The sequence below is a fragment of the Symphalangus syndactylus genome, chromosome 19 (genome assembly GCF_028878055.3).
Source record: "Symphalangus syndactylus isolate Jambi chromosome 19, NHGRI_mSymSyn1-v2.1_pri, whole genome shotgun sequence".
Taxonomy (NCBI): Eukaryota; Metazoa; Chordata; class Mammalia; order Primates; family Hylobatidae; genus Symphalangus; species Symphalangus syndactylus.
This window is the reverse complement of record NC_072434.2, coordinates 67,672,450-67,688,386: the sequence shown is the minus strand read 5'-3', so window position 1 is coordinate 67,688,386 and position 15,937 is coordinate 67,672,450. Positions and strand designations below refer to the sequence as shown.

Here is a 15,937-nt window from a genome sequence, read left to right as displayed (position 1 = left end):
GCTTAGGGGACAGTCCAATGTGATCCACAGCAAAGGTGAATTTCCCTGCAGCCTCATATTTTACCCTGAAAATTCCTCTGAGTATTGCCTTCTTATCCAAAATATATGTTTTAATTAAATGCAAAAAAGTTCTCCTCTCCCAACTCTCAGGAAAAATTAGCACTCTGGAGTAATACATTTTCCTGTGGCTTCCTGTCTCCTTGGTACTCTCAATTCAGATACATCTGTCTGAAAAGCCTGGATATACCAGGTGCGGTAGCTCATGCCTGTAATCCCAGTACTTTGGGAGGCCAAAGTAGGAGGGTCACTTGAGGCCAAGAGTTCAAGATCAGCCTGGGCAACATACCGAGACCTTGTCTCTACAATAAATAAAAAATTAGTTGGGCACAGTGATGCATGCCTGTAGTCCTAGCCACGTAGGAGGCTGAGATGGGAGGTTCGCTTGGGCCTAGGAGTTGGAGGCTGCAATGAGCTATGATCATGCCACTGTACTCCAGCCTGGGTGACAGGGTGAGATCCTGTCTTAAGAAAAAAAAAAAGAAAAAAAAGAAAGAGGAAGGAAGGAAGGAAGGGCAGGTAGGCAAAGGGAAAGAAAAGAAAAGAAAGAGAAAAGCCTGCATGCAGAGAATAGAACAAGGAACTAGGAATCAGAATGCTTATGTCAGGATATTGGCTCAGGGTTAATTCAACTGAATGGCTTCCACACATCAAGCACTGCATTAGAAGGCATCCCTGTCCCAATCTTGATTAATCTGCATGCAAGAACCTTAATGGCCCAGGAGGGTTTAACTGGAGTAAGTGCTCCCAAGAAACAGGAAGAACAAGCCATCCACAAAAGATAAAATTGGGGAGAACGTAGGAATTTAGCCAAGACATTGATCTAAAAGTTGCACCAGTCAATCCGTGGTTACAGAGCAGTTATTTGACGATTGAAAAATTGTGTTCAATAAAACCTTTTCATAATTTTACATGACGTTTGTATTTTGTACATTACTTTCTGGTTTATATCTTTCTCTTTAGCTTTTTACAAAGTTTCCTTTTGAAAATGCTAACCAGTCTCAACTGTTCTAAGGGAAACAGCAAGAAATTCTTCTCCATGCTCCAGCCTGAAAGAAAGATGGCAGGAAGGAACATGTGGACCTCCCTGTGTTGTCCCTCTCCTTTAGACACATTGCAAACTGAACAGAGCTTCACAAGATAGGAGGCACCTCAGCGACCCACCCGCCTGCTTCTCCAGCCCAGTTCTACAAGGCCATAGGCATCTCACCTTCCATTGCTCCACCCAAGCCTTCCTCTAGAGGTGGTGCCATCACCAGTGTGGCTGTCTCCTCTACTGTGGAGTGCTTGTACCTGACAAAATAAATGAGGTCTTGAATGTCATCGAGCACTGCAGCCTCTTCAAATATGTTATTTTCCTTCATTCCCAGATCTCTATTTTCGGCCACACGAGTATCAAGCATTTTTTCTGCTATGCTCAGAATTTGTGACTCAGAAGCACGGAAGACCTTATCTAGGACTTTTTCCATATTATAGGGCAGGCTCTCCTGCTGCGCTGACTTCAATTTTGATGACATTTCTTGTAGCAAGGCTTCCAGCTCATGGACATTAAAGTACTTCTGGAACCGCTGCAAAGACTGTTGTTCTTTAAAGAAGCTGCCTATGATAAGTAAGTCCTCCCTCTTGTCACTGTGCTCTGGCTCTACACTTATATGTGGAGTCCACTGGAACGAGTCATCTTCAGGGTCTGCAGCAGCAGACCCCTGGCTTTCTGTGCCCATGTATTTCTCTGCGTTCTCATGGTCCTCTTTTGAGAGTTCTCCCTCAGGCTCCCCTGCAAGCCCTGAGGTCTTCAGATGTTCTTCAGGGTTGTCATTCTTCAGATAATCAGAATCTTTATTCTGAAACACTTCACCTAATTCTGGAGTCTGAGTTTTTATGCTGTCAGAAAAGTCACTTCCTTCAAAGGGTCTCTGTGCTTTCTTATTTGCCAGAGGGCGTTCTTTTTCCACCATTGTATTTGGTTCCCTGCCTCCTGTGTTGACCCCTTTGGCAGCAGTCTCACTTTTTTTTTCACTATCCAAAATCGTACTAGTTTCTTGCTTGCTTTCTTCAATTTCTGGATCTGCATGAATGGTCCCTAAAACTGCTCTGTTAGGGACTTGCAGATTAACATCAAACTGCCTGCCCTGATTCCCAGGGTTTTTTTCTTTAGACCATTCTGCATTTATAGCGTTTTCATCCTCTAGTAGTTCTTCAGAGGGATAATCATCCTCTCCTGCTTCAGAAAGGAAAGGTGGTCCTCCTGTGCTGTCAGTTTGGTCTGTCTGTCCTACCTCTGTGCCCTGCATTGCCTTGTGATGAAAAAACTCTTCATCCAAGGAGTCCTCTCTGGCTTCTCCCTCAGAGAGCCTTATCTTCTCACTCATTTGCTTATTGACTGTGGCAGCCACATCTCTTTCTTGTTGCCAGGGAAGATTTCTTCCCAGAATGGGAACCTCGTCTTCCAGTTCTCTGGGCAAATCAATCTCATCTGGAGAGGAAAATCTAGGTTGGTTTTGAGTTTTAAGAACTAACTCCTCTTTCAATTCCTCACGTTGATGCTCCACTGAAAGTGTGTGCAGTTTGGCCCCATTTACCAAAGCGTCTCCCTCCACACTGTCTCTGAATGCGTTAGGGTGGTTATCCCCCATGAGTGGTGCACTACCCAAGGATTCCTGTTGAATCTTTTTGTCATTCATTTGATTCCCTGCAGCTTTCTGTGCAGATTCACTCTCTGAGCCACCTTCCAAAATCTGCTCTCCAGGCTTTTCTTCGTGGAGCATTCCTTTTGAGATATGAATAGCTGCTCCTTTTAGGTCATTTTCTTTATCATCATAAGCTGATTTTAATGTGTCTTTACCCTTTTCAGCAGCTGGCATAGAGTTGAGGTTATTGCTGTCAACAGAACTGTGCAGAGTCATGCCTTCTTGCTTTTCATCCTCTAATTCTGTCTCATCTTGTACCAGGCCCCTCTTGGATTCCTGAACTCCCCTCCCTTTTCCTTTAATGTGATGTTCCGTGTTTACTTCTTTGTCATTATTTGTTTTAGGATCGTCTACAATAAAAAGACCATCATCTACATTGTCAGGGTCACTATAATCTGTTGCTGACTGTGGTTTCCCCTGTTTGCTATGTGGGACTAATGCATCATCATCATCTTTTTCTTCCTCTGAACTAGAGCTCTCTAAATCCATCGTATGTCTTTTTTCTTCACCTCCTGTGACAATAGAGAAGATAGTGTCCCCCCAGGTTGTTAGTATATTTTTATCATCATTTTTGATGCCAGGGGGCACAGTTAGCTGAACCTTGTCCTCTTCATTTGACCTTGTCCTCTTCATCTGCTCTTTATCTGTTGGATATTTCTCAACTCCAGACTTTGCTGGAGTTTTCATATCTTCCCTATCTGTAAAGGTAAGTAAAGGCAACTCATCAAAGTCTTCTTGGTTCTCCTCATCTTCCTTTCCAACTGCATAATACTCAGCATCCAATTCCTCATCCAAATCATCTTCTAATGAAGTAACGAGTCTGGTTGTCTCATCATCAGATACAAGCGCATCCGCTGTTGAGCCAAATTTGGTTTTCAAGTCTAGAGTCATTTCTTTTTTCAAAAGTTTATAGGCATCAATCTTATCCTGTTCATTTGAGACCTGAGAACTATTGCTGGTTTTGTTGTTTTCACTTTCTGGCACTTTTAGTTTATCTTGCAGCATTTCTTCAAAAGATTCAAATGAAGGCTGCTCTCCCTGAGCATGATCTGCTTGGCTGTCTGCATGGGAGTGGTGCTTCTGAGTTGTAAACTGTTCCTGAAGATCCTCAGTGTTTTCTGAGAATACACTATCACTTTCCTCTGAGTTGGCTTCTACTGGTTCAGGCTCAGGTTCCCTTTCCTTAGATAATTCAGGGTTTTTTTCCATATCCTGTGAAGTTTTTTCTACAGCTTTCTCAGAATCTCTAGCTGCAGAATTGTACAGTTCCAAAAACCCTAAAAGTTCTTCTACATTATAATTATGAAAATCATCTCTTCCTCCATCAAAACAAACAAAATCCGTCTCCTGTAAGAAAAAGAAAAACATTAGTCTGTCAATAGCCAAGTGTCACCAGAGCAAACTCTTATCCATGTTAATGATTGAGATAATCTCAAATTCACGTTTGGCTCTAGAGGAGCTTTTGCGTCAACACTGGGCACTGATTGTTCTTGGGCAGTGGGTGGATAGGAGGCTGGAACCCACTTTCCCATCTGAGTAATACTCCTGGCTTCCCTTCATTCTCTCTTCCCCAGGGGAAGAATGATTCATGTGGCTGGTGAGTTTGCTCAGTCCCAATCCTGTTTTCTGTTTGGGATCTGCTGGAGAGGAAACACATATTCTGTTCCTCCATGCTGTCCATTTTACATGGACAGTCCCACCTGGGGAGACCCCTATTGGTTAGCTCTGTCTTGTGACTGGATAAGTCCATCTTAGTTTAGACTGCAATGTTAGAAAGCCCATTATTTCTGCATACTCTGAACAGCTTTATCAGTAAATAATGGGGTCATTTTGATCTCCTATTTGCCCAACTCCTGGGTCTCTCAATTTGTTTTGAGCACAGGTGGGGAAAAGTGAGGTGTCATTTATTGGGTTCCCCAACTCCCAATATCTATGCCTGATGTTCTGGGAATTCACCTCATAATAACCCATCCAGGAGGTGCTGAAAGACCATCAGCTTCTCTACATTGTGCCCTCTATGTCATACTTCTCTGCTCACCCAGTCAGAAACAGGCTGAATCACCTGGCTGTCAGGCTCTCAGTCTACATGGATTTGGGGCTCATGTTTTCCTCGGACTGGGAAAGAAATCAGCTTCAGAAGGAACTTACTGAGATACAGGTGCATGAGATATAAAAATGTAAGAGAACAAAGAATGGTGTAAAGGAGGCTCCCCATTTTAATACTGCCACAAGAACAACTTGAAAACAAGATTCAGTAAGGTAGGTACCTAACTCCAAATAAGGATTCTAGGCAGTCACTAAGATCTGCTTTCAGGACTGTCAAGTAAATCTGTATTTTTCCTTTCCTCCACCGGTAAGCAAATTGACATACAAGCAGCCATAAAATGGAAAAGTTAAAAAACCAACAAAGATAATTTTCTTCCCCTAACTAAACATTCACAATCTTCTGGTGAGACCTTTCCAGTGTACTGGAGATGAATGACTTCCCTCTTTCCATCATGCACACTTCTGAGCCAATATTTTTAATATCAAGGGAATCATGCAGTGGGAACTGCAATTAGTATACAGAATCCAAAACAGGTCAGGTCTCTGTGATCAATGAATTGCTATCTCACACCCATATCTTGGGCAGTCTCTTCATCAGGAGTGAAGCCAAACAGGCAATAGGATTGACTATATAACCCCTGAGAGCATCGAGAAATTTTAAGCACAGCAATAGCTCTGTGACTTCACTCGGCCAATCTCATCTAAGAACTGCCCTAGCCCAGCAGCTTGCATGCTCTGCAGCAACTCCACAGAGCTACTCAAAGACTTTTGAATGAAAGCAGACATCAATTACTATAAATTCTAAAACTCAGAAAACAATCAGATGGGGGGCTGGGCACGGTGTTTTATATATATATATTATGCAGCCTGTAATCCTAGCACTTTGGAAGGCCAAGGCAGATGGATCACTTGAGGTCAGGAGTTTGAGACCAGCCCGGCCAACACGGTGAAACCTGGTCCCTACTAAAAACACAAAAAAATTGGCTGAGCGTGGTGGCAGGTGCCTGTAATCCCAGCTACTCCGGAGGCTGAGGAAGGAGAATTGCTTGAACCTGGGAGGCGGAGGCTGCAGTGAGCTGGTATCCCACCACTGCACTCCAGCCTGGGCGGCAGAGAGAGACTCCGTCTCAAAAAAATAATAATCAGATGGAATGCAGATTCTAGAACACAAAATCCTTTTAGTCACGAAGCCATTGTGCACTATAGATAAATGCTCTACAGAATGTGTAGTTAGCGCCTTACAGATATGAGACTGGACCTTACCTGAAACACTCTAGTTCCCTTTTCCAAATCTATAACTATAATCCCTTAAATCACTAAAGAGTCAATAATAAGAAAACCTTTGTAAGTTTGCATTTCTGGCTCAGTATAAAATTTGAGCTTAATTAATTTAACCTGATTTCTATATCCTTAAAATGTCTAACAGCTATCCAATAAGTAGTTTTCAAATTTCTCCTTTTGCTTGTGAAATGAAATTATTTGCCTTCTAACATTAATAAGTAAATATAAAACTACTGAACTCTTAATTTTTCACATATAAAGCAGCAAAGAAAAGCCTTGTATAAGAGTACACAGCCTTGGCTGGGCGCGGTGGCTCACGCATGTAATCCCAGCACTTTGGGAGGCGGAGGCGGGCAGATCACGAGGTCAGGAGATCGAGACCATCCTGGCTAACACAATGAAACCTCGTCTCTACTAAAAATAGAAAAAATTAGCTGGGCGTGGTGGCGGGCGCCTGTAGTCCCAGCTACTTGTGAGGCTGAGGCAGGAGAATGGTGTGAACCCAGGAAGCGCAGTGTGCAGTGAGCCGAGATCACACCACTGCACTCCAGCCTGGGTGACAGAGCGAGACCCCGGCTCAAAAAAAAAAAAAAAAAAAAAAGAGTACATAGCCTTATATAAGAACATCTATTTCAATATATTAGATAACTATCAGATTATGATAAAATCTCATTTAAATTCTTTTGAAATTTTTCTTTTTTTCTAGGTAGTCACTTATGAGCCAACTTATAACTGAGAACAAGACAGAAATCCACAACTTACATCTGTTGGAATTTGTAGCTCTTCTTTGGTATATTCATGGACTACCTGGATTAAATCTTTTGGAAAATATCCAAAAATGCGTCCAACCTATACAAAAGAATGGGCAAAAGGGACACATATCAATCAAATTCTGTATGAGAAATATAAACGAGAGAGCTGCAAACCTCAATCTATAGCACATATCAAGCAATCAACTTTTTCTTGTAATGTCATTACTTTTCTCCGCTATTTGAGACCACTTCCAACATCACTAGTGACACTTTGTATGGGTCCCAGAGTGTTATTCAAGGTTTATAGTACTGCACTAAACACAAAAAATACATGAGAACCACAAGCGATCACTTTTTACGCACTATGCAATTTACTGGAGCGATCAACTGCTCACGTGGAAATGATTAGCATCACATGGCATTTTAAGTGGATACTCACAATACTTGAGCTCACTAGAATAGCAAGAGGAGGTGGCTATGAAATATTATAGTACAGTATGTAGTACAATTAATTTATGCAATTATGATTTAATATTTTATCTTTATGTTTATATTTCTCTTGACTGCGAAAGGCGCCATGTAAGATCTGAGTTTGTGTGTGTACGTTTTGATAAACTAACTTTTTATACAGATTTGTGTATGTTTTATGGTAGTAAAGAATAAAATACACTAGGATCTACATATAGTTTACATATCAATAACATACCTTTTTCTTAATTTTTTCAGTATTTCTAGGTTATGCAGTCTGAGAGTTTTTAACAAATTAATGCAAACCTCCACAAAATTTTACAATATATTTATTGAAAGAAATCTGCACTATAAGTGGACCCACAGAGTTCAAACCTGTGTTGCCCAAGGATCAACTGTATTTGCGGATATGATGTGCTTGCTATACTGCCATTTTCCAAAACGATATTACAGGTAACTGGAGACAAAACAAAATTACAGTGTAATACACACTAATCTGCACACCAAGCTTTCATTTCACGCAAACCAAAATCTCTACAGAAAATAATTCCATTCATTTTCAGCACTAGTAAAATGTGCCCTCTTGAGAAACACACAGTCTTTTACTAGCTACTGTCTGAAAGGAAGAGGTAGATCTCCCAATCATTAAAGAAGGAGGCTGGCATGTAAATCAAATGCACAAAAAGAAAAAAAGGCCATCTTATCACTAATTCATAAAACATCTCCATTCATGAGTGCTCTCGATCTGAAAACTATCTGAAAGCCAGTATTAGTAGTAAAATACTGCCAAGGAGATTAGATAAGGGCAATTAAACTCTGTGTTATTGGCAGATGAAGTCTAAAATGCTAAAAAACCAAAAAAGACTGCAGAATGACAACTAAGAAACAGAAACGAGAATCATTTTGAAAGCTGAAGACAGAGTTTTTACTTTCCTAAGAATAAGGTTCATCAAATTAGAGGGCAGACTATTTTAAGGGAGAACCTGGAAAAAGGAAACAAATCAGAGGTAGAGGTATATAGAGAAAGGGAAATACTATACATTAACCTTCCTTAATCTTTGTCAATTGGGACCACAGGTGGCATCTCATTTCTTATGATTTGACCAAAAAAAAAAAAAAAAATCATAGGCCCACATGACAAGAAAAAATCTTTATGTCTAATTTTGCTTTCATACATCATTTCTGCCAAGGTACTGTTGATTTCATTTGGGCAGGGGGTAGGGGGGAAAGTAGAGTATTGCCTTAAGAGAACAAATTCTGCATAAGATAGTATCAGGACAAATATAAATAAATGCCACTGCCTCGTAAGGAAATACTGAAAAAGAAGACAGATAAGGCATGAGCCTTTCCATTAAAGAGTCTTTGACTTTACGTGTGCTAAGACAGTACACAAATTAACTGCCATACAAAGCAGTAAAGCAAATGCCACATGAACAGTGCAAACAAAGTTTGCCACCTAAACAATCATCAGGCAGCAAAGATCGCTTCTGGCTGGGTGCTGAAGGCAGTGTTCCTTATGAAGGCAGGATGAGAGGTGCGACCCAGAAAGACTGACAGGACATCCAGAGGTGAATACGTGAATGAGCAAAACTGCAGTGGGAGGAAAATGTTAAGTCAAGTTCATTCATCCAAATGCACAAAGATGAGGAGTGGAAAAAAAAACTTAACTGTTCTATGAAAAACGCAGCCTAGGTACATAGAAAAACATTTCCAAGAGTAAAGATTATCAACAAATCTCATTAGGTAGATTTGAAAGAAACAGAATAGATTTGTTTTGGTATGGAGTGAGTCACTTGGGATGCTCTCTAAATAGGAGAGCTGAACCTGACCAGTTGTTGTTTCCCAAGATTACTCCCTAGGAACTTGGAATGCCAACAAAATCAGTCTATTTTCCCCAAGGGGATTTCTCAAGCCTTATTTTCTCTTTGTTTGTTTGGTGTTTTACTGACAGTGAAAACTTTCATAGTTGGGATGGGTATTTCTCTAAGTTGGGACAATCCTAAAGATATCGAGGACCCTTACTACCTGAAGTAAAGACACAGTCCACATATCATGCTTTCTAGAAAGGAAAGGACAATAACTCATAAGACAGGCCTCTCAATCAGGTCACTCCCAGTGAATCTCATTAAAAACACCAAAGCATGATGCAGTCATTGATTGCCAGGTCTGATATCAGGGTACCCATAAAATCAGCTGGGAACAGATCCCCTGGGGTAACCTCCAGACACAAGTGTCTGAAAAGCAGGACAAGGATGACCCCCAAGGCTGCAAACAAAAATACAAACAAGAAAGCACACGGGAAACACAACAGTTTGCTTTTTTACAGACTTATAATAGCACAGATGATTAGGGAACTGTTCCCAAGACTGCCACTTTTTCATAAATAATAATACAAACAAAGAAATACACATAAAATCAACTTTAAACTTACATGCCTGAAACACTCTCTCACACACAGTTTACAGGAGTAAGTCTAATTCCTATGAATCCTTCCTTTTTAAAGCAATGAAGTAAAGAATTTTTCAGCTCTTACCGTTTCAACCTCTAATATGTATGGAGCATCCTAGAGGTTGACGCTGAGGGGAACTTGCCAGAATCAGTTCTATTTCAGAAGGCTCTGCTGAGCCCCTACTCTGTGCAGACCCAAGGCCTGCTGGGGACACAGGACCATCTTTTTTCACAGTCAGTCAGAGAGGACAAGTTAACTCCATCAAAGGTCCCAAGAAAATGCAGTCATTTAAATCTATAGTGCTAAAGAAGCCAATAAAAATTAAGCAAATAAAGTATTTCAAAATTTTACTTACACTTCCAGCCCAAACTTCAGGCCATCCTCTTGCCAGTTTATAGTAAACATATACAGGATCACCTTTTTTAAAATTCAAAAAACGACAATCCGGGCCTGTGAAATCTTCAAGAGCCTCACCGCGGTACATTAACACTGTATAAAAAGAGAGAGAAAAAAATAGCTAGATATCAGGATTCAGTGTTCACAGTGCGTATTGATTTATCAGGAAATATAAGAATCCCACTATAAACAACCAAGTTTTTCCAGTACTCTCTGGAATTTCTTTCATATGCTCAAAGTATCTCAAATCCTTAGAGCTTTACTGCTATAAATCATACCTTCTGCAAGCAGACAAGGGAAAGGAAAACCTTCTCTATTTTTCTCTATGGATAATACTGAGAAACAAAAAGCAATGTGTCAACTACCACACAAGGCTTTTCTCACCCAAGTGAAACTCTCGATTCCCTCTCTAACCTTCTAGTCCTCAGTCTTTTCTGTTTCATATTCATAAAAAGCTTCCTTTTGCAAATGGGTAAATTCAAGCCCAGATGATGACTAGCTTAAGCATGGCTACATGAAAGGGTAATAGGGAACTATAGTACCCAGGAACACCCAGAGGTCAATTAACTTGAACTAACCACTAAAAGGCTCTATCTTCAGGTGACTGTAACCAGTACTATGTAGCAGTAAACACTGTCAATTTCATTTGCAGCCAAGTTGTTCCCTCAGTACAGTGTCTGGATAAATTAATGGGAAAGGATATCTATCACACCCTACTATAGATTCAATTACATCACAAAGCAATGTTTACTGAAAGTAAATAATGTTGACTGTATCCAACATTAAGTTTCAAAACAAAGGAAAGAATACCCTTATGTATATTTTTCTATAAACAAAATCAAAAGTCGACATCTCATTTGGCTGGGACTAAGCAAAACTATGAGAATAGGCCAGTAATTCAATCACGCTTGATCTAGAAACTGGTAGAAGCAGTACTTTTATTTTTCTTGACCACATACACAGTTTCCCATGTAAGATGAAATGGACAATAAATACATCTAAATCGCAGAAACAAAGAAGGATGAATGGAAATAAGATTTTTTCCAAAAGCCAATTTGCAATAAAATACATTAAAAACATGCCTTTAAATGGCTATACACGCATATAGATTTGGAAGGGGCTACTTGTTTTTTGAAGCTAAACTCTGATTACTTTCCAACATGTCAGCTTTGTAGCTCAGATATAATTGAGTGTGAGGCCAGGTTTAAGGTGATGGACAATTTAAGGTTGAGAATAAGATCAGAATTGGAAATGGCAATGTTTCTTTTGCTCCCCCTTATAATAGATCATAGAGGATTTATAATAATATATCAGATGCCAACAAAATGCGCTCTGTGGAACAGCTATTTGAAAAGCACACAAGGGCACCGTACACACTCACATTACTAAACACTTTCTACAACACAAGACAGATTCATCTAGACCTTGCTCCTGTTGATGCCTATTGTATTTGGTTTCCTCTGAACACTACCATTTCTCAAATTATGTTACAACCGTGAGCTCTTCTAACATCACGCCTCAGTACTGAAGAAGCATCAGTGATGTGATGATTCTCCAGGTAACCTGTTTTGAGGAACCCAGGCAGGGCAATGCTTGCAAGCAAAGAATACCAACTATCTTGCCATTGCCAACAGCAAATGGGTAACAGCGTGGTTTTGACCCAAGAAAACTAAAGGGAAAAATCATGGCAGTTGTACCGCTTTTGTAGTGTTTATTTACATCAACCACAGGGTTATCTCTAGCAATGGCTTCACACTCATTAGAGATCTCTTTTCTTGATTAGTGTTGTAGAGATACAAACAGTTCATATTATGAAATTCGGTTTTGATAACATCAATTTGAATATAAATAGCTAAACCGTAGGGTTCTTGGCCTTCTTAAAATGAATACTTTTCTATAGGCATTGCTTAACAGTGTATGAAAAACCGTTTCTGCAGTGGCTGTCAGTAAGTTACAAGGTTGAGACGGTCTGGGAGGCCCTAAAATGATCCTGGTCCGGCGAACACACAGGGAAGAGGTTTCAACACACAAGTGGCCAAGGCTAAACCAATTGGCTTATGAGATCCTTGGAGTATTTACTGTCATTCCTGTAACAACGCTCTTCATCTGAGCCTGAAGATCTGTGCCCTCTCCACCGCCCACCTCCAATCCCAGACTGGAGAGCAATTCCGCTTCCTGCGCACAGAAGAGGAGGCTGCCGGTCCCAGGTGGCCGGTGCAGATCCTCGGTCTCTGCAGAGCGAAAGATTTTGGTCTTCCTGCAGCCCTGCCTGGCAGTCTGCAAGGAGGCTTCCAAGCACAGAAACGACAGGATTGATCAAAGTCGGGGCAGAGACCTCGGAATACAATGAGTGCTTGGACTCCGGACTCGTCCCAAACCTAAACTCCCAATTCCTGTTCAAAAGGCGGTACAAGCCCAAATCCCAATAAAGCAGAAGGGCAAAGGAGCAGCGCCAGGGAGCCTTTCCAAAGAAACCCCACCATCAACCTGCCACTGGGAAAACGCCCACTGAGCCCTTAGCGCATCTGCCGGGGTGATGCACCCACCGAGGTCCCCGCAGCGCAGGCAGGAAAGCTTTGGTTGCGGCGTGGGGAGCCCAGACGCACGGCGCGCAACCACATCTACCCTCCGAGCCCAGGTGGTTGGGGGGCGGGTAGGAAGGGGACGCTGTGAGCCACTACTGGGGAAGCCAGGGACCACCGCAAGCAACCCCCCGCCTCAGCAGAGGAAAAATAAAACGCTGGCAACAAGTGGGAGGTGCAGACCCCCATTGTCAGGCCCGAGGGGCCGGGCGCAGGCAGAGCGGGAGAAGGCAGACACAGGGATCCGGAGCACGCCCACCCCCGCGTTCAGCCCGTCCCGCCTGCGACCCCCGGGCCGGCCCGCGGGGCTGCGGAACTCCGGCCCCCGCACAGCCCAGGCGGCGCCGCCGCGGAGACCCCGGGGCCAGCCGCCCCTCCAGCGCACTCACTGCTGCATTCGTCGTCCGCGCAGAGTTTGTGCTCCGAGAAGCGCCGGCCAGTGCTGGGGTCCAGCTGGCCCGGCACCCGCCAGGGCAGCCCGAGCACAAGCAGCCAGACGAGCAGCCCAGGCGCCGCAGCCATGTTGTGGTCACCTCGGGGAGCCGGTGACGCGGAGGAGGAGGCCGGGGCGGGCGCAGAGGGGCGGGGACGGGGGCGGGACGGGGCGGGGACGGGGGCGGGACGGGGCGGGGGCGGGGACGGGGGCGGGACGGGGCGGGGACGGGCGCGGGACGGGGCGGGGGCGGGGACGCGGGCGGGGCGGGGGCGGGGACGCGGGCGGGGACGCGGGCGGGGCGGGGGCGGGGACGCGGGCGGGGACCGGGCGGAGCGCCGGGGGCGTGTGGGAAGACATGCGCAGAGGGGCGGCGCCCGCGAAGGTCTGAGCAGTTTCCGACTGACACGTTAGCAGGGGCTCTAGGAGGGATGGGGGAGATCTCCAGGAAGAGGACTGGCAGCAGCCTCATCCTCTCCTCGAAGCCTTCTCCTCTGGTCGCTGCTTTGGTAACCAGGACTCTTAAGTGTTCTCCCTCGACCAATCACCTGCCTTTGCTCCAGTCCCTCGCAGAACCTCCGCGTGACTCCATTCGTAGTTCACCCCTCCCTGCACGCTTGGGTCCCCCAACCCTGCGCCATCTCAACAGGTCTCTTCTGCCACCTTCTCGCAGCTTCTGGTTTGTGGCCTGTCCCGAACCAGCCCCCCACTTCACCCCGCTACTTCACCCCGCTACCCCCACTCTTGGCATGGTACCTCCTTTTCTGAACTACCAAATCCCACCCGCGATTTGCCACTGTTATTCTCTGGTTTCAGGCTCCCTCCTCTTCAGCCTCCCAGGGCTTCCTTGGGGGCACCATCCCATGATGCTCTTTGATTAAGAAAGGGGGAGGTGAGTGGAATAGGGGGCTGAGGATGTAAATCAGAGCCCGTGGCCTGCTTGGTCGTTAATAGAAATGGGTAATGGTCCTTGGGCTGAGATCTTGAGATTCGTAGATCTATATCCATAGGGAAAAAGTAAATTAATTCAACAACAGTGTGATGAGCTTCCATTTTATACTTATTTCATGCCAGACATTGTATAAAGCACCCAGGGTGGTGTGGGAGAGGACCTTCACTAAGTCCACGACTTAGTGAAAACCAACTGACATGAAAACAACTAAACAATAATTGTCAGAGTAGGGAAAACTAGTTAATAGCAGCTAACATTTATTGAGTACTTTATGCCCTGTTGTTATTCTAGGGTCTTTATACATATGAATTAAGATTAATCTTCACAATCGCACCTTAGAGTAGTAGGTCCTATTATGATCCCCAATTCAGAGATGACTACCTTAAGGCATTCAAGGACCTAGTGAGTGATGGAGCTAAGATTCAAACCCAGGTAGTATGCTCCTTTTTAATCACAACTCTGTAAAGACTCCATCAAGCAACAAGCAATTTTTGTACTTTCTTTCTGAGCAGGGAAGCAAAATCTTACTTAAATCATACTATACTGGATTATTTATATGTGTAATTAAAAAAGCAGGGGACGGCATGAGCAGGTCAGCCCAGAGAAGAGTGGCTACAATGCTCTCCAGCCCTGGTTGAAGAACTTGGCATTTGTCTGTGACCAGCAGCTTCTCATTGCAATCTCTAGGGTTACTCATCAACCTTGAACAACAAACCCAGCAGCTGGTTTCCCAAACAAATCATATTATTTAAAAGCAAGAAGAAAGAATGTGGCTTGTCTGTGCAATCCACTATATCGAATAAGGAAAAAACGGTAAACAGATGCTCACAAATTTTTGTCTGTAGGAGCCGTGAGAGATCCTATTGGGCCAATGTAATTCCAATGCTGTCCTGAGAAAATATACATTTGGTAAGGTCATGGACAAGCACTTTCTATCCAAGTAGTAGTTCCGCTCATTCTTCATTTCTTTTCTACTGTGTATTTATTGGTTTTAATATCTTAGATGTGTCTAATAGGCATCTCTAACAATATGTTGAAAACCAAACTCTTTATCTTTTTCTCTCAAACTCTGCTCCTTTCAGTCTTCCCTATTTGAGGAATAGGAATGACAATTTAATTCCTATCTTCCAGGTGCTTAAGCCAAAAACATACAAACCATCTTTGGCCTTTTTTCTCTCACACCCAAGTCCAATCCATTAGACAATCCCATGTCTTTTTTAATAGCTTTGTTGAAGTATAATTAACCTACAATAAATTGCACATGTTTAAAGTGTACAATTTGATAATTTTTGACATATGTCTACACCCATGAGACTATTACCATAATGAAGCTAATTAACATATTCATCACCTCTGAAAGAGTTCTCATGATCCTTTATAATCCCTCCCTCCCTTGTCCCAGCTGTCTTCAGACAACCTTCTGTCACTGCAGATTTGTTTGCATTTTCTAGAATTTGATATAAATGGAATAGTACAGTATACATTCTTTTTTTGTCTGACTCTTTCACTCAGCATAAACGTTTGAAATACATTCAGAATCTGACCACTTCTCCCCATCTCCAGTGCCAGCAGTGCAGGCCAGGCCACCCATCTTTCACCCGAATAACTGCAATAGCCTTGTCATGTTCTTGCTTCTGCTCTTGACCTTCCAAAGTCATAGTCTCAATAGTAGCTAAGGCAATAGTTTTATGAAATAAATGTGGTCATGCCTCTCCCCTGCTCATAACCTTCCCATGGCTTCCCATTTCCAAGTAAAATGCAATTACTTTTTTATGGAGTACACTGTCTTATTTAATTTTACTCCTCTGCCCTTTTACCCTCATTTCCTAACACT

The 15,937-nt window shown here is 43.0% G+C and overlaps 1 protein-coding gene across 5 annotated transcripts in view; it reads right to left on the bottom strand.

Moving 5' to 3' along the window:
• The window catches only part of MIA3 (MIA SH3 domain ER export factor 3), a 47,682-nt gene extending 34,380 nt beyond the window's left edge, over nt 1-13,302 (bottom strand). For 3 of the 5 annotated variants that reach the window (XR_008649729.2, XM_055234989.2, XM_055234988.2), the window contains exons 1-4: nt 13,108-13,257; nt 10,096-10,229; nt 6,834-6,920; nt 1,268-4,091 (exon numbers count right to left, since the gene is read on the bottom strand). Coding sequence is in view for 4 of the 5 variants with exons in the window: in XM_055234989.2 (XP_055090964.1) it covers nt 1,268-4,091; nt 6,834-6,920; nt 10,096-10,229; nt 13,108-13,240 (3,178 nt within the window). In the remaining variant the exon portion in view is untranslated. Of the gene's footprint in view, nt 1-1,267; nt 4,092-6,833; nt 6,921-10,095; nt 10,230-13,107 lie in introns of all 5 variants that reach the window. The other 2 variants (XM_055234985.2, XM_055234986.2) reach the window with 1 other exon arrangement.
• Nucleotides 13,303-15,937: the final 2,635 nt, after the last annotated feature.